The sequence below is a fragment of the Xiphias gladius genome, chromosome 12, assembly GCF_016859285.1.
Source record: "Xiphias gladius isolate SHS-SW01 ecotype Sanya breed wild chromosome 12, ASM1685928v1, whole genome shotgun sequence".
Classification (NCBI taxonomy): domain Eukaryota; kingdom Metazoa; phylum Chordata; class Actinopteri; order Istiophoriformes; family Xiphiidae; genus Xiphias; species Xiphias gladius.
Genome location: NC_053411.1, coordinates 9,891,546 through 9,913,276, shown reverse-complemented (window position 1 = coordinate 9,913,276; position 21,731 = coordinate 9,891,546). Strand labels below are relative to the sequence as shown.

The 21,731-nt window shown below is 39.1% G+C and overlaps 1 protein-coding gene across 4 annotated transcripts; it reads right to left on the bottom strand.

Annotated features, from left to right (window-relative positions):
• Positions 1 to 15,328: 15,328 nt before the first annotated feature.
• On the bottom strand, positions 15,329 to 19,285 carry LOC120797097 (caspase activity and apoptosis inhibitor 1). 4 transcript variants are annotated; one of them, XM_040140387.1, is made up of 7 exons: positions 19,046 to 19,285; positions 17,430 to 17,624; positions 16,546 to 16,630; positions 16,364 to 16,421; positions 16,191 to 16,258; positions 15,527 to 16,069; positions 15,329 to 15,486 (listed from the first exon to the last, which is right to left on the bottom strand). In XM_040140387.1, exons 1-7 carry the CDS (start codon positions 19,148 to 19,150, stop codon positions 15,476 to 15,478), a joined length of 1,065 nt encoding a protein of 354 aa, XP_039996321.1. In that variant the 5' UTR covers positions 19,151 to 19,285; the 3' UTR covers positions 15,329 to 15,475. The 4 variants fall into 4 exon arrangements, with proteins under 4 accessions (XP_039996321.1, XP_039996319.1, XP_039996320.1 ...); XM_040140385.1 differs by having other exon boundaries at positions 15,329 to 16,069; positions 19,046 to 19,284; XM_040140386.1 differs by having other exon boundaries at positions 15,329 to 16,069; positions 17,430 to 17,621; positions 19,046 to 19,284.
• Between the last annotated feature and the right edge of the window lie 2,446 nt (positions 19,286 to 21,731).

Sequence of the window (21,731 nt, the reverse complement as noted above, 5' to 3'; positions counted from 1 at the left end):
TTTGCTGGCAAACTGATGGCACTCTCTCACACTAAAAGCAAAGTATGTTCGTATGTCTGATGGGATCGATCAAAGTATAATCTATATTACACAGCCATATGCCTAAAGAACCTACTCCAGCAGCAGCTTGTCGTGTTTGGCATTCATTATGCGCTTTTCATTTTGGAGTACACACCTCAAAAGCACGTATCGCGCCCGTCCAGATGAACATTCAATGTGACAGTTTATGGAAATCAAACAGTCACCATTACAGTCTTGGATGTAGTGGGTTTTTTTTTTTTTAAGAATAACTAATTACATCATTAACCACATTGAAACGACTTTGCATTTCAGAAAAGGGCAAACGACTTCTATAGTATAAAACACAATCTGTTTAGTAGTTTGCATGTCATAGTAACATGGCAATAAATGGTCTTACAAAATTAAAAACAGGGCCAAATGACATGTTAATTATTATGACAGTAATTGTCTATTTACTCAGTTAATGAGTGCAGATGCTTAAAGTAGATAACAGGCCAATATGTCCTTAGGGTACTGTGATTAAAATGTGAAAATGAGCTCTCTTTTTGATTTAGGCATGGTCACACTCCTTACCAGGGTTTATGACACAGCCATGGTGGTGGTGATTTAATACAATATGTTCAGTACTATAATAAGAAATTAAAATATATTTCCAAGAATGGGGGGGGATGGAAACCTGTAGTGTTTAGTCACATACAGGTATGACAAGATACTTTTCCAAGTACTACGCATCAATCTGGGTTCAGTGGGTACAGTTTCATTTAGATAACACTCCTACTGTTACTGTTTTTTAAAGGAGTTTTTGACCACTTGCAGCACTATGGAGCAATGCTCTCGGTAGTGGGTCCTCGTTTTGTTTGTACTGCGGATGCACAGTGATGCTGCCTTTTGGTTTCACGCTAATCCGCTGATCGACGATCGGTAGGACTAAGAAACATAAAAATGCACCAACCAAGTCCAGGAAGAGGATGACTGCAAGCTGGCACACAGGAATGGAAACACTGCACGATTTAAAACACTTTTAAAAATCAGCTTTGCAGGCGATGAGGAGAGAAATACATTCAACACTGTTGTTAGACTGCAAGGATATACACAAAGCCTTTAGATAACAAACACTGAATGTAAACATTGCATTTGTTTGTTTACAAGAAAACTCCAAGGGCTCATAATTTTTTCAATGTTTTTTTGTTTCTTAAATTTTCTACACTATTTATTATATTGTGAAAGCAGTCTCGCATTACACAAAGGGCAGTTTTTGCCAACACGTAATTCAACCCCGTGTCTGAGAAATTATGTTCATATACCACTAAACGGCTCTCCCAGTGCAACGTCATCGCTGGCTGGATTTTGTTCAGAAGCAACGTTTTTTTCTGAATGAATGACGAGCTACATTTATTAACAGCAGGCAACAAAAGCACTTTGGTTATAGGGAAAAGTTGTGATTTTAGTTTAATGTAAATAAACCCATTGTGTCTGAAGTCGCTGCGGACTTCTTTTTTTTGTATTTTACCAGACCACAATCCTTCTCTAACTTTAACCAAGTGCTGTGAGTGTCTAAACACGACCATTAAAAAAAAAAAAAACGTAATAATGCTACAATGACTATAAGTGGATATTGTTCTGCAAGATCGGATATTTTGCTGGAAAACAAATAAGTTGACTGTGAACATTTTACTGACACATTCAGTATCAGATATTTGGGACTTGCCAAATACATAAATTAAAAACATATCCAACTGCATTAACAGGAAAAATAATCCAGTCACAATTATGTTTCCTGCAAGACATTTGCTGTTGCAAATTAGTTGTATATGGACATAACTTTTGGAGACAAGTTGCATAATTAAATGAATGAGCGGAATAAAGTCAAGTGGTTACACACTGTTGTATTTCCCTGCAATCTCAATGCAATGCATTAGTGTTACAGATGGATATATGAGCTCTGCAAAAATGGAGGCTGGACTATCAGTTGACCTCTGGACAGTTCTTACAGGCAATGCTGAGAATGCAAAAACTTTGATGGGATTTATGCTGCCATTACAATTTCTGTCACTCTAAAATAAGAAAAAGTCCAAGAGAATGACCTCCATATTGGTGATTCTGGCGACAGTGAAGGACACTTCAACCACTGCAGCTAATCTTAAAAATACTTAATACATGGATCGTTCTTCCACTGACTGCCAGTCTCTGTAGTGGGGACTGGCATTCAAACAGCCTTCTCAGAAAGTCTGGAAACAAAGTTTTGGGATGTTTTTTTTTTTTTTTTAAACAAATGCGCATTTATCATGTGTTGTGCTCAGTGAAATTGAGAGACAAACCTGAAATCCCTGAATGATTTTTGCATAAAGGCACTCTCTGTGATGTGAGGGGAAGCTATAACTCTTCAAAACAGCAGTTATCCCGGGCAATCTATAAACATACATCATCCAGTAACAACACATTCATCACACAATGGCAAGAAAAGAGCTGAGGAAGGGAAGGTGTGCGTAATACCTCTGATTAAATCTTGGGAAAGCGGCGCAAAAGTTACATTCTCAAGCAAAATCATTTGTTCTTGGCAAATTAGTGTGGGCAGGTGCTATTATTCTCGCATGAACTCTTTGGCTTTGGGAAAGAAATTCATCTTTTCAGAAATAGGAGAGCGCAAAACACTGTGAAGTTATTCAGTCACTACCTAGTGATTCGAGTAAAATTACCTTTTTGCTTTGTATGCAACTACAGGGCTTCAGTGTAGATGGCATTTAGAACAATAGCAGTATCTGTCAAAAAGAAGTCGTCCTGGTTCACAGCACCCAGGGACTGAAGAAATAAGAAACTTACTGGACTCACTGTAACTGCACAATTTCACTTTAAATCTTCATTTACCCCTTAGATGAATAACCTATTGCTCCCCTGGCAAGGGCAAAACGCCACTGCTTAAGCCTCTTCCTTTAAACTTGCCTCGGCGTCTTTAACTGACCCTTTCTTGCAAACCCGCTACTGAACGCTGCTGCAATATGAATAAATAAGCAAACATACGCTCATCTTGTGCCCCCTCACACAGCGTACAGTTCTGAACTCAATTTCACACTCCACTGGCTTCTCAGACAATTTAGACAGGCTGATGCCAACAGCAGAAAGTGAAGAGACAATGCATTTATTTATCGACTTTTTGGCAGTTGGGGGGATTTGTCAGACTGTGCGTGTGTGTGTGTTTGCGTGTTTGTGTGTGTGTGTGTGTTTGTGTGTGTGTGTGTCAGAGGAGTGAGCGTATGCCTGTGTTTATGTGTGGATGTGTCCATGCACCTACATGTGTATATATATATGACAGAGGAACATTGGAGGGAAGCAAGAGAAATGTGATTCAGCCCTGAAGAGACACAGAAAGAGCGTGAGAGAGAGGAAGAGCGAGACAACAGGCATATCCAAGGGAATTGTTTTTCTTAGTCACTCATCCGGTGTTTGTCCCAGAGCTGCAGCAATGTGTCTGAGGAGGACATGAAACGCTCCACGTCCACAGAGAGACAAACTGTGCCACCATGAGAATGCTGACAAACAAGAATGACTGCAATGGAGTTTAAATACAAGTAGGCCAGTTGTTCAGCAACAACTCCACGCAAATAATGTACAAAAATTCATGTTCCTTATATGTTTTAGGCGGTATGTGCGCTATAGTCAGAACGTTAGTCCAGTTGTCTATACACTGGCACTCTACTGTCCTTTACATTCACCAATACCGGAGTGAAAGGATGGATGAATAAATGAATCATTTTTAAACTTACTGAAATTTTGCTTTTAATATTGAGAAGTTTTAAGACATGGAGATAATTTTTGTCACATAAGTGTACTACTCAGCCTGTACAACGGTGGTATAATGTCCTCTCTGGGCCTGAAGGGAGCCTTTTGAAGTCAGAGACAATGACCCGGAGGGTCTCATCCAACGATGCCATCGGGGTTATCTCAACTTGAGTTTGAGAGTTCAAAATTTTAACAGAGGAGCCTGTGTTACAAAGGGGGGTGGACTCTGAACAGAATGGGCATTTATGGGGCAGGGGTGTACTGAAAAACAATTTACAGTTGCATTATGGGAAATGTAGGATGTTTGGAGTGTTTGGAGTTTAACCCATACTAGGGACTAAAAGTCATGACATTTTGGCCTTTGCTACTTCAATTTTGACCATATTTTAAAGAACTGTCTCTTGTACATTCCACAAGTTAAGTACTAAATACTAACCACTAAACTGACGGAGTAACCCTTTAAACCAAGGATAACCTCACAGTGTACAACCATGGAATAAAAAATTTGTAGTATTAACACAGAAAAGGAATCTTATAAGACAAGCCAAAAAGTATTTTTGTTCTGATTAAAAGTCATAAGACTGCAATTTTGCCTCACCCTGTCAGTGTGCACAGTCTAGAAAAAGCAGCCCTGGATCCTATTAAAACAGATCTTTAAGTCCTTACTTCGTAATAGTTGCACATATTTTGCAAAGTGACGTAGAGGACGAAACCTTTAAGCTGGCAGGGGGGAAATAAAGTGCCTTGCCAAAGAATTGCTGCCTGGAAATTATTCAAAGCACAGCCGCGTATAAAATATCCAAGTGCTCCTGAAGTAGAACTAGGGGTTCAGGTACACCGAGCAGTTCCTTATCACAAAGACTTTGGGTAATTGACTCCGACATATCAAATAACCTTTCTACAAAACTCACAAGTAAGCATGTATGACATTCTAATGGGCTTCTTTATTAAGTCTTCAGGCTGTGGGTAATGTGTTTGAAATTAATGTGACATTTTCAACTCCAAAGAGATTCAGTCTTTCAGTTATTTCAGTTATTCCTCCACGCCTAATACTCACTGTGGATGTCATTTATGCGCAGTTGTGATCTAATACAGAGCTGTGTTTTCAACATCTAACGCTGAGAAACACGTGAGCTGGGAAAAGAGCAACAGAGTGCAGGTGGGGTATAAGCAGGTGTCTGGTTTGAGCAGAGGTTTCTCACGGCAAGAGGAGTCGCCTATCTGACCTGGTGGCTGTCGCTGATACCTCCTAAAGCCACTGGCAAGCAATTGCGCGTAGGCATTTTTAATCTGCATGAGGATTTCCAACTACTTTCTACAAAATATGCAGCAACTGCAACGAAACGAGTGTATTGGGCTAAATTTTGAAAATAGTCACTGAGGCACAAGCTTTAAAGTACTCTACTGTATATTTGAATAGGTGAAGTTCCAAAAGCCTGTATATAGGGAACTTCCTAAAAAACAAATATCTGAGGTTTTTATAGGATATGACCAGCACCACCATGTCCGCGTGTGCTCATCTTTCTTTAAGAGTTACTTATCTTGTCTGTTGATGTACAATACATTCAATAAAAATTATGAAAGTGAAAGCAATGAAAATGGAACATACTGTAGGATGGTAACTAGGGAAACTGGTAAAAAAAACACAACAAAAAACACAACAAAAAACAAACAAAAACAAACAAAAAACAAAACAAAAACCCAGCAAAAGACTTTGCAAAAGAAGATGAACGTCGTCTCCTTTTCCTGCAATATGAGGGGGTTAGTCTTCCCCATTTGAGTTTTATTCAACACTCTGCGCTATTATCATCATTTCCCACTAAGCAGAAGCTTCTCAGATACTCCCCAGAGAGCGGCATTGAGCTGTACTTGCGCCTTTGCCGTGTTACCATGGAAACATTCCCATGGCATAGCCCATTACAGAAACAGACACTTACACATCACTTCGGTAAAGCTTTCAGGGGAAGATTTCAAACCAAGTGTAAAAACATTGCAATTGTCTTTTGCTCAAACTTTAAACCTGAATCCTACATTTCCTGTGCATGCATATATGGGGCACTTCACTGGAGCTTTGCTTTTGGTTCCTGTGCATCATTCAGTTCTGTCCAGATAGCTGGTATTAAAATATATAGTTGGGGGGGGGGGGCATTTTAGGGAGCTGTCCAAAACCTCTAAAGAAAATTCATATAGACTTCCCAAACGGATAAAAACAATTACACAGTGTTCTGCTATTAATACAGAAAAAAAATTAAGTGTACTACTATAATTACCTCTCCTGAACTTAAACTGCTGACTCATTTCATCAAGCGTAAATTGAAAATAACAAACCCCTTAGCAGCCCCTCGTCTCAGCATCTGTGTCCTCCATCACCTAAATGAAGACCTTGATGAGGTTAAGTACAGCAGTAGCCCCAGCCCGATAGTTTCACATATTCAGCTGTTGGGAGCCATTATTCCGGAGCCCTGCTCGGTTTGATTAAGTCACGTTTTATTATGCCATCTCCGCACCCGTGTAATGAGTCTGGAGTAAGGATGATAAAGCTTTGATAAAACATCCAACATGGCCGTTTTGACTTCTAAGCTATCTACAATGAATTAAAAAAAAAGGGCTTGGGTGATTGCTTAGTCTGACTCTCAGTGGCAGGATGCTGTTTGTTTACGTCAGCGGAACAGAGAAAACAGAGATAGGATGGGCGTCTTTTTGGCCCTGACTGCAAATACCAAACCTACTCTGATCAGACATGCACTGCATCACAGTTTGCATGTCAGCCATCACTCACATTCGGAAAACTGATTGCTCTTTTATGACATATCATTACTTCAGTGACTAATGAGTCACCGAGGAATAGGTTGAGGTGGGGTTATCAATATTGAGGAGCACTATAATAGGTGGACCTTTGCAGTGAATACAGGATGACTCAGGATGGATCTTTTGGTTTCAGTAAGTTGATTTTTGAAGTGACTCATCACTCCCATATGACTTTTAATTGCGTCGAGTGAATCTTTGGAGGAAAAATGGTGTAAAAGCTAAACTGTGAAATCTTGAGGGGGCTGCATTGCCTGCTACTGATTTGTTTGGGATGGACCAGATTAAACTCAATGGCAAGGGAATGTTGATTTATGTTTGAGTCACTTCGAACTCACCTTGATTAATTCCAGAGAAATCGTTATTATTGTGCTGAACTATTTACCCTCTGACAAACAAATAGTTTATTCCCTGAGCTCATAATCACATGCACAGCACAAATTCATCTGACGATGACATTTTTGCTCATCAACATTGCACCAAATGGTTGTGTTCTCATTTGTAATGAATACATATGCCGACATCATTTTCCACTGAATTATTTGCAGAGGGCATCAACAAATGAATAACAATGTGCAGCCTCAGTTTGTGCAAACTTACCGCCCTAAGCAGGTCCTGAGGAGTTGGAGCCAGTCCACAGGCTTTAGGTACTCGGACACGGAGATAAACAGCCAACTCTTCTCCTTCCAGCATGCCGACTCCATTTACCAGCAGGCCCAGCAACACCTGCTCCTGCTGAGGTACATATCGGGAATGACATTTTAACATCTGTCCCGGCATCCCTCATTGAATCTGTGCGTGCTTTAACATCAGTGATATGATAACCTCACTTACAAAGGCAAAACTTGACAGGTTCATTAATTAAGCGAACAAAGTAACCATCACTATCCAACTACAAAAACTCTACTCACAATTAACGGTGCACTGATTACACAGGAATTATCACACCCACATCATAGCACCTGCCGTTCACTTCTATGTGGAATGGGTGTCGTAGAGTGCGCCGGTTTGCAGGAAAATCTGGACAGATTCTGACTCTGACTATAAGACTACCTATAAGTATTTGTTGCTCTTTCTACTTCATCCCACAAACTGGTCCCTTCTTTGCCTTGCATATGATTTTTCCAATTAAAAGTATCACCCCCAAATAATGGGGACAAGAGAGATAAGATTAATTGCAAAATAATTGTCTTTTTAATCATTTTATTCATGAATATTGTTGAAAAACTAACAGCAGTTACTGGATCAAAAATGCGCACACACTGTTTTACAAGTATGGGTTTGATGAGGTATATTTTTTTAAAAATGAAAAAGATCAACATGAGAAACTATGTTAGCTGAGAATAAAGGAACAGTGGGCTAATGACATATGGACTAAACCAAAACTGTGTACATTTGCGATGATAAAATGTGAATATGGTATGGAGAATTACCGTATGTTGTGTATAATGTTCTCAAGGATCTTTACGTGTCTAGTCGACATCTGAGATTTTACCACTCAATGTTTAAACTTACTGATACAGAAAATCATCAGTCAGTTTTCAATTTGTTTTCTATCATCCGTTTTACTGGAAACCATGCAATACTTTGTTTAGTAAGATAAAAACAGAAAATCAGTCACTTTTTTTTTAAAAGTAAATGTTGCTTTCATTTTTAAAATGTTCTAACATGTATGTTTTTGTGCCCACAGTCACACAATCACAGTCAGATTTAAAGTCAAAGACTTCACCTGCATGCTGGCAAACATGTTCCCGCCATTAAAGAATGGTTTTTTCCCTTGAAATCTTGAACAGCAAAAGGGGGAACTTAAATCACACTATATCTTTCTTCAACATGGCTGGATACGCCTCACTGCTAAGAAGCTTCATAGTCATCAATGAACTTGAAAACAGAGGGCCAAATTCGGTAGTATGCTAGTACTCTGTGTGTTCAATGTACAGTTCAAACCCAATATAATAAATACTGTATGCAGAGCCACAATACTGCTCCAACAAAACGAAGAATAGTGATTTTGCTGAGTTCATAGTGAATACCTTCCCCTGATTCGAAATTTTAAAAACTACAGATATAGACACTTGAAATGGCTTTATTCACTCCGTTACAACCAGTTCACATCAAAAGGCCATTTATGTTGCAAAGGTACTGTTTTTGTATTTATATACTCACAATCAGAGCAAGGTATAAGCAATGAGTTTGGGGGAGCATAACACAGACAGTGGCTGGTTAACTGGCTGTCAAGAAGTGGAACTGAAATAGTACTACATTCATATGATGTGATGAAAAAGAGGACAGTATGGATATTGGGACTTGAAATGGCAGTGTGGGGGTAAAGCTTTTATGTGGAGCACTTTGTCGGTCGTATGACTCATCCCTATTGTATAACAGTTTGAGCGACTTAGACAACGACTTCATATATCTGACGTAACATCTTCTGTAACTTTAGAACTTATGGGAACCGGAGGATTGATCATAAAAGTTATCAGCTATCAATCAACAGCGATAAATGACACTTGCCCTACTTGTTGTATTTAAGAAGACGAAGGAATAACTGAGATTGGCGCCACCAAACACAAACCTACAGAAACATACAAATTCTGGGTTCAAAACCTGTGTCAGACTTAAAATTATATGAAAAAACAAAAAAAGGTTAAGACTCATTTTGACTATTGTATCTATGCAACTTCGTGGGTTCTCCCTGGAGAGCTACATGATGCAAGGAATGTAGAACCCTGATGGAAAGACAGACAGAAACTCACCAAGCAATATACTCCTCTCTTGACATTCCTTTTGACAATTACTTATGTAATACAATTGCTTGCCAGCTGGTGGTGAGAGCAATTTGACAGTTTTATAACAACTTTGACAAAAGTAATTTTCTTGGCTCAGTCCTTTTGTGCTTCTGTGGGAAATAAATCATCCAAATAAAAGTAAATAAATGGCACTCCAACAGGCATTGACAGTTCACTGTCTTCCAACCACAGCGCAAAGGTTGTCGTCCTTACCTAGCATCATAAAAGTGCAAGTTAACAGGGCTGTGTGCTGTGATCCATCATCCGTTTTGGGGACACTTTGGTGGTCCATTGCTGTTCATAAGACAGCTGGGACCATAACAAAGCAGCTCTTGAAAGCTTAGCTTCACAGAAACTGTGATTAGTTTAAAGAAACTTGAAATAGAATGGTTTTAGAGTTTATTTTTCACATTTCTAAGTCTATTGTATACTGAGATTTGTTGATATGTATATTTTAAAGATGTTAGTAGTTCTGAAAGTAGTTCTGTATTTTGACAGATTCAAAGCCAGTAGGATTGTACTTATAAAAGATCAGGGTTTCACAGGACAACCCTGGCTAAGATGTGATGTGTAGGAAAGGCAAACGGGAAATCACAAGATGGCTGAACAATGGCTATTCATAATTTCAGTAATATTTCTTTGAGGTTTATTTCTACTGGGAGTGGGTGCATTTTTTTTTTTAAATAATTCCTATTTTAGTATCGACGTAGAAAAAGAAATATTTTCTGAAGCTCACATAATTATCTTGGGTACTATCACCCTTAATTCTCAAAGGAGCGCTAAATCAGAGTACTATTATATATTATGGTTGCAATCTGCATACTAAATTCAGTGGGTATCACTCATGTTTACTGATTGAAGATTAACCATAGATTCCATGAAGATTTAAAACCCACACAACGTTCCAGATTTACTGAACCTACTCTATTAGTTGTAAAATATATTCACTTCGGGCATTCAACCATAATATTTCTGTGAGAAAGCACTGATACCCCTAGGATCGTGCTTGTTGATCATGTTGCAGTTGCTGTCGCTGTGGGAGTTGGCTTTGATGTAATATTGTGATATTTCATTTGATTATGTTGATTTGATTGTGCGAGGTCATCCATCCTGCCTGATGTCTCTCAATATCCTTCAAAAGTATTTTGCTTTATTGGCTTGCTTGTCTACCCGCCAGAATTTCAATGGTTGTTTGATGGTATTAATGCACCATTTGAATGCAGACCCCGAAGTTGTGGGGGGAGAAACCCATGTGGAGTGAGCATGCATGGAATCTGAAAGTCAGATGTCAGAGGAGTCAGTGGAGGGGAGGAATTTTCTCCAAATGCAGATCCTACACTGGAGTGGAATATCAAATGTTCAAATCTCTCTCACGGATTTTGGAGTGTGACTAAAAAAAAAAAAAGGGAGCTTTTCTCTTTCAAACAGCAGCAAACTTGCAAAAACCAACTTCACATTTTTCAAAAAGGGTTCTGCCAAGCTTATACCTCTTTGAGAAAAAGCCAGGCATTTACACATGCAAAAGAAGTGAATGGCTAACAGATGTGCTGCACACCTGTGATGAAGCAACAACAATTGTCATTTGTTTCCATACAGTGACAGATGATTCAACAGGGAACCAAAGGAGGCATTATTCCAGGGCCAATATGCCCAGAGTGAGCCAACATACAAGTACATTATACATTTAGTCCTGAAAATCTAAAACATCAAGGCAAGAAATTAACACAGATTAATGAACACATTTGTTATCGTAAGCCACTATTGCTAGAGTAATCTCTATATTTAAATAATCAAAATGTTTAAAACGCTTCTGCATTCTTTAAGATGGCAATCAGGATTATTATCAGTGCAACAGTAATTAGCACTATAACAGAATTGGACATTTAATCAAAACAAAGCACATCTAACATCAAACATCTCTTCTACTTTGTTAAGAAATACGCTATCTGAAACTTGAAGGAAATGAAATGTGTCCAGTGAGTCACTGCTTGGGGAAATCAATTCATTTAGTCATACAGAGGTGCTAAGTTATTTATTGCCTGTCAGCGTGAGCTGTTAGTTCAATTTAATTTCTAGCTGCAGAAAAGAACACAGATAATATGGAGGAAATTTGAAGTGCATGACTTTATTTATGCAAACAGGATGTGTTCTTAAAAAAAATCGACATCAATGTTTTTCAGTACCTTTTTCCCTATAGTTTTTCCCTGTGGTACCTTAGTTACATCTAGAGTTTTATGTTGGACTGGCAGGTTATATTCTTTCAAAACAAAAAAACAATGAAAGCACAAACATTAAGGAAATATGCCAAAATACTGCAAACACTACCATACATAAGGGACTGAAAGCAAAAAAATTTATGAAAATGTGAAAACACTGTGAATATCAAGACAAATGTGAAGGAGGGAAGTGATAAACCTCCTTTTGACTTAGAAACAGCAAATACAGTGACGCTTATCTATCTAGGTTCAAGGCTGCGATGCCATAAAATAAGTAAATAAATAATATACATTTTTAAAAAAACAACTAGAATTACTGCTTCGCAGTTGTATGCCTCCGCCAACCAATCGAGTTGCAGTTTGCATCCATGTTTGTCCAGACTCATATATGTAGTGAAGACTTTTAAGGAATTTAATAAAAAAGTATTAAGTGTATTTCATCATAACTAGAGTATGAATTCTTCAGTTATGGCCAAAACAGGTTTTGTGCGGACACAGGGACCTTGACCTTTGACCTCCAAACTTTAATCAGCGCATCCATGAGTCCAAGTGAACGTTTGTGCCACATTTTAGGACATTCCCTCGAAGTGTTCCTGAGATATTGTGTTCACAAGAATTTGGATGGACGGACAGACAACCCGAAACCATAATGCCTCCGGCCTCGCTGTGGAGGCACAAAAGCAGCTTTGTCACTGAATCCCTCCGATTTGGCAGGATTCAGTGGCAAAATTAAAGTCTGGCGCCTGCCATGCCGAGTGTCTGACGAGCTGAGAGGCAACATCCAACGGTTTTCAGCCGGCTGTCAGTTATGAGAGTCCAGATGTGCTTCCCTTACCCTCAGATGTACTTAGACGTACAGTAGCTGTGCTTTGGGCTAACATCAGTGTGTCAGGACGCTACAGGTTAGCATGTTAAGTGCATTTACTCAAGTACGATACTTAGGTACAAATTTCAGGTACTTGTACTTTACTTGAGTCTTTCCATTTTATGCTACATTGAACTTCTACTGTACTAAATTTCAGAGTGAAATAATGTACTTCTTACTCCACCACATTTATTGCATCATTTATTATTTACTGCACACCCACACAGCTGTTTTCTGTCGCCGTGTCTGACCGAACCAAACAGTCAGGTATAGGTTCGGCGGAGCCATGCCGGTAATTTCTGTATGTGATTTCACCAGACACTATGCGCTACGAATGAAAACTGGGTAAGTTGAGCTGCCCCGACGGGTGCAACGAAATCAACAGCAGCGTGAGGGGAAATGTTAATCAAGCACAGCACTAATCAGGCAATATCCCTTCTGTGGGCGGACTATGGCTGTGTCAGCCCTAAGATTATACGTACAAATTATACTGTATATCTTCATCGAATATTATGCAAAACGACTGATTAAACTACCAAACTGTATAATAAGTATCTCACCAGCTACAACATTAAAATGCTGCTTGTACTTAAATGTAGTCGTAAGAAATCAATAATATATAATAATAGCGAATTCTGCATAATGACTACTTTTACTTTTGATACTTTTAGTCCTTATATACTTAAAAAGAGGTTTTACTACTTTTGCATAAGTAAAGCATCTATATACTTCCGCCACTGCACACAGCTAACACGGTCAGGAAGTGGATCATTCGTTTTTCACGTTACACGTTTTGTCATGAACTAAATCGTTGGATGAGTGGAAATTTCACCTATCGGTGGTTGAACTGGGTGAAATGTAATAGGATCAAATCATTCATACTCCGGGGGACCATGGATGTCCGTACAAACTCTAGTGGGAATCAGGGTTGACCAAAATGTCGGACCAAAAGACTCAAAGACATACCAAAACTGAAATCCCCATTCCTAGTGCCACGCTGTGAGAGTAGCTAAAAACTCCTCTCCCCCATTAGTCTTTTTTGCTACACATTTCTACTGCGCCTTGACATTTGCAGAACTGGGCGTTCAGAGAGTTTAGTGTCTGTGCTTTTGATTTTTTTTTGTTTTGGTATTTGTAGCAAGTCTCGATTGCTGCGCATTCCTCCTGTTTACATCTTTACTCCTGTGTGTGTTTTGTCCTTAGTAACTGTCGCACTGGCCCCTATGTTTTAACTCCCCAACTGTAGAACACTCTTTAAGGAGTGTATACATAAAACAAAGTTAACTTACAGTACAATAATGCGCAATCACTTATTTTTTTCCCTTTTTTTTTTGTTCCTGAGCAGAATCTCTAAGTTTTCTGAGATTTTTATTTAGTTAAAGTTAAACACAAAGTTGAGAGGATAGATCACTTACATCATTTTTGAGGAATATTGTTGTTTTTTTTTTTTTTTTTTTTAAATCTCTCTAACCAGAGGCTGTGTCACAAAATGGAAAACGAAAATGACAGGTAAACAGAGGAACCAGGGGCCATAAGAACTTTTTGCACGACCTTGTTTTTGACTTTGACAATAGCAACATTCATGGAAGCATCATACCTCAAAATTTTAACGAGGTTCATCAGGTTCGTTTGAATTCAAAAAGCACTCCCCGAACAAAACCGTTTCATCTCACTTACATCAATCCATTTTTCAGCCTATTCATTTTGAGGTCTGCTTAAAAAGCCATTTATAGGCTCATACTAAATAATTGGCATTGTAATAGCAGTAAAATGACACTGATAAATAGTCACCAATCACACCACCAGCACTTTAGAATCATTGTATCCCTTTTTACTAAAGTGGACGTTTTCCTCTTGAAATCATCAATGAGTACAGAGATACCTGCACATAAATGCATGAAGAAAGATGCATTTAACAGCCCCCGCCCTCACTTCTCCCATGATATAACCCTTTTAAATGCAAATACCCAGGAGGCAACCGGCTTCTTATCGTACATTTCATTGTCTCCTTTGGGGTAGTGGGTTAGAGAGCCGTTTTGCTCTGCATCTGCAAGTAATTGCACTCACACAGCAACCTCACCGCTTCTAGTAGAACAAAGCAACTTGAGAATTAATTACAGCAAAAACACTACGACATTAGGTAAGAGGATGCTATTAGTCCTAGCTGCTACATAGAGGTACAGGAAGCAAAAATTAATTTAAAAGTTACTTTCAGCATTAAACATCCAGATGTATAAGTGAGGGTGGCTGGTATAATTATCTTAGATTCATTTTGGTTTGGGATTTTTTTTTTTCTTCTTCTGCTTTTTGTCTGTGAGGCCACAGGAAGGACTTTTTTTTGTTCCCAAACAGATATCCAATTTAAAGTAGTGTTTTAAACTAGACTGAGCCGTCAGAAGATGCAAATACGAAAGAGATGGCAGTGCTTGGTATTACCATGCATGCTTCCGCCTGACAAGTCAAACAGGTGTTCAGTAGAGAAATACTCCAAGTGTCTAAATGACAGTACAACACTGCTGCCACCTGCTCTGGCTTGCAAAGCTCGGCCTACATACAGAAAGACATATCGTTCTGATATGCTCACATCCTCTAACACTGGCTCAACGAGAACTTCTGCCATTTCTAAACCATTTTTTGCCCTTACTGAATTAATGAACTACTAAATAACATCATTACTAGGAAAACTTGACTTTCATGCTGCTCATGAATATTTTTGCTGTAAGCAAATAAATCATTTCTTGCGGGGCCCCTTGCATTTATTGCAGCAGAGTAATACTGCCATCTAGTGCCCAAAGGGAAAACTACGTTTGATATTTTCTATGTTAAGCATTTCCCGGATGACATTGAGACTGGAGTAGGAGTAAAACAGGTCTTTGTGTGTTTATTTTGGCATTAAACCGTCTGCAACATCATTCCAATATGGAGTAATAATGCAACGTGACTTGAATGGTACACTCAGGACAAAACCATGGGTTTAAATAACAAAACAAAAAAAATCTGATCTATGTTGTAAATTGTTCAAAAACAAATTAAATTCGCCATCTGTAAACTGAGTTCTTTAAAGTGTATAACACCATTTAAAAAGACATAAAAATAAACCATTTTAAACATTTTTTGCCACAGGGGGTTTTTCCCATCACTTGCTTTCATCAGAGCCTTGATGGCCCTTGCTCTCATTTCCAATTCCAGAAGCTCCAGTTGTTGAATGGATGGCTGACTAGCTGCGGGTGCTTGACTTGAAACCGGTCCGCCTTGAACAGGTAAAGTGACATCTGTAGACTGCAGTGGTGCGCTCGGTTCTTTAGCCACCTCTTTGCTTGAAGTGGACGAAAACGCTAAAATCTCACTAACGCTTCTGTCTATGTCGCTTTGAATGTCTTTCTTTGTTTCCATTGGTTGAGAGACCGTGGGAGGCTCTGGATCTGCAGGGTCAGGGTTTACAGCTGGGTCAGCAACCTCCCCACTGCTGTCCCCTAATTTCACTGCCCCGTCCACAGCTTTAACACTGTGCTCCTCTTTGGGTCCCTCTATGTCACTGTCGTAAGTGTCTGCATTTATGCTTAAGACATCACTCTCTTCACCTGAGCCACCACCCTCTGTAAAGAAAAATACACAACATTTTAAATGTAAAATGGTCCTTTTATGGCATTTTTCTGTGTTCAAAGTCCTCGATTGAATGCCCGGGGATGTTCTTCCTGTGTATTACTTATTAATTACCTTGCTTTAGGTCCTCCGTTTTTGCTGTGTCTTTGAGGCAAGATGTAGAGTCTACATTATTGTCTTGCCTTGATGGGGGAAAATGAAATAAACACATAACAATAAGTATGAGAACACAATCTATTTTCGCTCTGAAATTGTGCCCTGAATAAGTTAGAAAACTATGCACTCACTGGCTTTCCAAGGTCTCCTCTGCATTTTCATTCCCATTTCCAGATGTCAGCTCTTCCCCTAGACACAATAAACAACAGCTTCAAGTGAATGAAAATGCTTTGTTTGCAATACTGTATTGTTTTAAGGATATGCAGTCCAGAAAGTTGCTATGGAAATGTGCCAAACTGGCCTTAGTTCTTACCTGCTAAAATCTGAATAAGATTTTTCTCTGAGATTGGTTCCAGTTGCTCCCAGCACAGCTTTTTGATTTCCTCTAAACTACAATCCTGTGAAGGATAATGCATTTAAGTGGCATCTTTGAAGTTGCTTCACTAGCCTCCAAAGCAAACAGCAGAAGCTTATGGAATTATTTCTCTATCCTTATGAAATATCTGTTATCACTTTTTAATTCAAATTCAATTCACTTTATCTTTACTTTTCCATTTTAATATATAGCTCCATAGCTAATTTATAGCTATAGACAAATATCTTACCAGCAACTAAACACGCAATATGTAAAATAACAGTAACATTAGCAATATTCTATCTAACTTAAAGCAAAGTTTTGAGGAACTATTGAAAAATAAAATCTGAATAAGGTGACTTTCAATAAAATGGATGGAAAAGAAAAATTATATAATGTGATTAATTTCACCATAATATAAGCCTACAAAAAGATAGAACAAACCTTTTCAAGAAATGATCCCTATTGCACAAGTGCTGGTGCTGTTGGAATTTAGTGCAAAAATATGACCACGGTCACATCTTCCAACGTTATTAGCTTGGAAGACAGCACATGCCAATGCAGGAAACCAGGTCCATAAACCCACAAACTAAAGTCCACTTGCCAGGCTGGTTATGATACGCCTCTGACTATTAGTCACCAAATAATGTTTTGTCACTAGTTGTTACATAATTTCTTTATCAATGAAAGATATATGTTTGACACAGGTGCAAAAACTTTAATACAACACTGATATAATGCTTTCCAATACTGACATTTACATTCGGCCTGTCGTAATTTCTTCATACTAATGTTCTGAGTTTACAATTATATTAACAGGAGTCCACATGCTCATAAGTCACCTTGAGTTCATCAGGCAGCATCTTTTGTAGCTTCTTCTCCCCCAGCACATGGAAACACTGCTCTAGCATCTCGCGCTTGTCAGCGACGTAAGCAGTGATGGGCTGAAATGGCAGGCTGAGGTCCAGTCCCCCCTCCTCTATGTCACTGCCAATCCTGTCCAGCTCTTGGTCAGCGAGCTCTTCCTTGGAGTCCTGCTTTAGATAACCAACAAGTTACTAAGACACAGCATCTGGAGGTCGTACAAAAAAATCTTGTGTTATAAATCGTGCCGATTAATAATCGGACATTTAAGAGGTCTGTAACAATAAGCTTGAATTCAGTATTGAATTCATTCTGTGAAAAACGCTACAGTGTTTTTTGAATGTTTAATGTTTTAATTGCTATATAAATCATTTGATGCAAACTGCTATTAAGGAGTCCTGAAACACTTACAGTACATGCAACTTTAGTGAACTCAGTTTCAGTGGTATCTACTGTACAGGTTTGGCAGGGAAAAAAAAAAAAATACAAAAAAAATACAAAATTACTATCTTCCTTAAATGAAAAAAAAAAAAAAAGCAGTTTACACAGCTGCATCCATACACGTTGCATGTGATCTGAAACGTTGAACAAATATTTCTCTGATTTAGATAAGAGCAATTTAAACATTTTCTACTGTTTTTACTTACATGAAATTAACAACCAAAAAAATTTACAAGAATTATGCTTTACTTTAATGGTAAATAGTATCTCAATCTGGCACAAAATACGTAAAGACACTCAATTACATAGCAATGTCTGTTTTGTTTTGTACTGAGAGGTGTTTCTAATATTTAGGCGACCCTCCTTGATACAAATGGGGTGGACCGAGTTTAGAAACCTTTCAGCATAACTCAATGCAATTCAACAGCAACAGAAACTACAGCCTCCAAAATGACCATTCAATTAAATCAACACCCCCCTGAATTAGTTTAAATAAAAATAGAACACCATTTAATGTAGGGCTGTTGTATAGACATTCGTTTCACCCAGGTGTACCTTACTGTATCTGAATGTATCAGCTCACTGTAATCTATTGACGCCTAATGTTGACAGCAAACTATCATCGAGAAAGAAACAGCAACCCTGATATAAAAGTGTGACAACACATGTCAACTTCAGCAACTATCCTCACCCCCTGGCTAACAAGACACCGAGCCAGCAACGTGACTGGGTTCTGCACTGACAGCAGCACATCCATTAAAGCGACTGGAAATGTCCATGTCGGGTTCAGTGATAAGTTAGTCACAGAAACCATACGAGTAGGATTACTGTTACATTAAAACACAGCCGCTGCCCGCATGCCACAGTGTCGCACCGTTCCAGTGTGTCGGGGCAGCGATCGGACAGCAGCAGGGAGGCTTTCAATACCGCCGTTAGAGCCAATAGGTTACTTACTCAAAGTAGCCTTCTCCCGGGCTGAATTATCATCTCAGTTTGCCTCATGTTAAGCATAACACCCAGACCTCATTGTTTTAAGAAACGACTGTTGAATTCCGTATCCGACACGCCTACAGAGTGCGTATAAATACCGCTACATACACTGTACATTTCTAAGCAAAACGTAATTAGCACGACGCTAGCTTGAATATCTCACCTCCAAGTTAGGCTCCGTACTTCTGCGTTTATGGCTGTCATGTCGTTCTTCGGACTGCGAGTATTTCCTTTTCTTATCAGTACTACTTGTCTTCTTTTTGAGCATTTTTTTTAAACTACAATAAGCACTTGTTCTCCACAAAGCTGTCCTCAAGTGTACTCACTTGCTAAAATTGAAACGCCGCGGGAATATTGTGTCATTGGCAAGCGACGACTTCTTCGTCCGATAACAGCGGCAAACAAGCCCAACCTTTATTTTTGCTCCCGCCACCTGCTGGGCTGGAGGCGCTGCTGCTCGTCTGTATTGAATACAACTGCCAGGAGGAAGGCAAAATCCTCAGATATATTTCACAGCCACTCGCCGTGTTAATTCATGTAATTATTTAACAGTTTGTTTCCTTATTTATTTTTACAGGTTTTGCAGTGTTGTGGTATGTTGTAACAAAAGAGACTGTCACAAAATGGTTGTAACATGTGGTCAGGGTTGCTTGAGGACATACTGTAGGCATGGACGACCGTTGGCTACGATCACGCTCTCAGACTGCCAGACTTTTTGAAGGAACACCGTAGTGGTGGAATATAAGCGCATTTCTGTAACTGGCGAGTGCAGCCTACACGTTTTAATACTAACAAGTCGCCTTCTAGCCACGGCAACAAAGCCTGTCAGTCTGATGTTCTATCATGATCTTTGAATCTTGCAGCTGCACAGGCGTCTGTATTTTGACGGAGCCTTTCTTTCACACTGACCTCTTCTGTGACCTCGCAGGCTGCTGATGGAAGTGTAAATACATTCGAACTGTATCCCATCATCATTTTACACTTCAAAGCTTGCTCGGATTACCAGTGACAGTCAACCTCAAGTCCTTTTCCCCTATTTCACGGTCTTGCCATCTCCCAGCTTCCTTCTGCCTCACCATTTCATCAAATGCTGTGTATCGGATTCATTACTGCAAAAACCCTCAGACCTTCGAAAACTAGTGCAGTAGCTCATCTGCATTATTCAAGTTTTCACATTTTAAATCAGACAGCACTATCCTCACTGGTCATGTATGTTTGTTTCAAAGAAATTCACAAAGGAGTTTTGGTCAGCATAATTATAACACATCAGACATTCGTGTTTTGCACAACTTAGGCGTCTTTAATAATAATGCCAAACAACGAGACACATAGGAAAATGTACTGTGTGTTGTATCAGAGCATTAAGCATGGCTCGTTAAAATATGTAAAAACCCCCTTAACTGTGCCAGTATTATTTTATGTAGATAAAATATAACGCCAAGATGTTGTCAGATACCAATCTATAAACTCTATTCTCAGAAACAAATCCTGCCCCAAGACTGAATTAGATACATAGACACTCTGAAAAGGATTTTCTCCTGACACTGAAATAAAAAATCCGCCCGAGGAGAGACATATATATAGATATATTCCACATTCACTTGATTGGGAGGGTGGTCTCAGACTTTTGGACCCCACTGTATATCCTCAGGCTTGTGCATTTTTTAATATCACATATTCATACAGTACATTCTAGTAATCCGTAGCTTTGTAGGAAACACAGTCCTCCACCACAAAGGTCCATCAGCTTAACTTAAAGGGCAAGTTCACATTACCTTCAAAAGATCTCCTGTGTGGAGCAGAATTGCTTAAAATTTCACCAATAAATAACTGCGCTGCTCGCTTCAACATATCCTCCTCATTCCCACCCAAGTAGCCCATGCATTTTCTTTGGCTGTACCAAGACACAGGTTTCAAGGTGGTGACGACACAAGCAAAGCTGTAAATCACTCTAATTGGCTTCCCCGCCTCTGCTGGAAATAAGGCGGGAGCCAGTGTGATGGCTGCCCGGGCGCCATGGCGACAGCTGTCTCCACATAATGCAGGTTGTTATCCTGATGCCATCCGCCAAATTATGCAGGGGATATAGTGGGAGGTGCGCATCGATCACAATCACGTCACAGTGTGTTTTCTTTGCAACATCTGCTCCAATGTGTCTGGATATCACCTCGTTAAAAGGGCAATGATGGAGCTGGCACTGCTGAAGAGGACATAGCATTAGGGAGCCATGAAAATGATCAGAAAAACACCCACACTCCTAATATATGTGGGTGTAAATTCTGAGACCTTTAGCCAAACCAATTCTCACAAAATTACTTTGCAAAGCTCTCTGATGAAATACAATTCACAACAGCACATTACTGCATTCATAAATTAGAGATCGCTTATAGAAACTGTGTTTTTATGATTCTCATTTTGTCTTCAAAAGGATAAGAGTATCTGTTGCATGCACATCCAAGGCTCTGTCGTCTAATGAGGAAGTTTGGCTAATCAACAGATGTGTGGCAGTGAGCTCAATGCTTCCTTTGCGATTTTTCTCATTTAATTTAGTTTAGTTGCATAATGCATGTAAAATGATGAATCGCAGAGAGAAGAGAAAAAGGTTCAATTAGTGGAAGTGAGATTAAAAAGTTAGAGGAGTTTATGAGAAAGTCTGACCTCAAAGCAAACAAAGCAGAAAAACCAGGCACATAAGGGGATAAGGAACTAAGTGAAAACATGGAGAAAATGAAATAAAACACAAAGTAAAATAAATGCAGTTCAATCTGATGCAGGAAAAACATGAAACTGGAAGTCACAGTACAATATATTGTAGTGGTGGATGTGTGTCTGTGTATGTCCTAGTGTTT

Coding starts and splice junctions, on each gene's coding strand:
- LOC120797097 (XM_040140385.1), bottom strand. CDS start 19,150: ATGCTCAAAAAGAAGACAAGTAGTACTGATAAGAAAAGGAAATACTCG. Junction 17,625..19,045: donor GTACGGAGCCTAACTTGGAG/GTGAGATATTCA, acceptor GGTTATCTAAAG/CAGGACTCCAAGGAAGAGCT. Junction 16,422..16,545: donor TCTTATTCAGATTTTAGCAG/GTAAGAACTAAG, acceptor TATTGTGTCTAG/GGGAAGAGCTGACATCTGGA.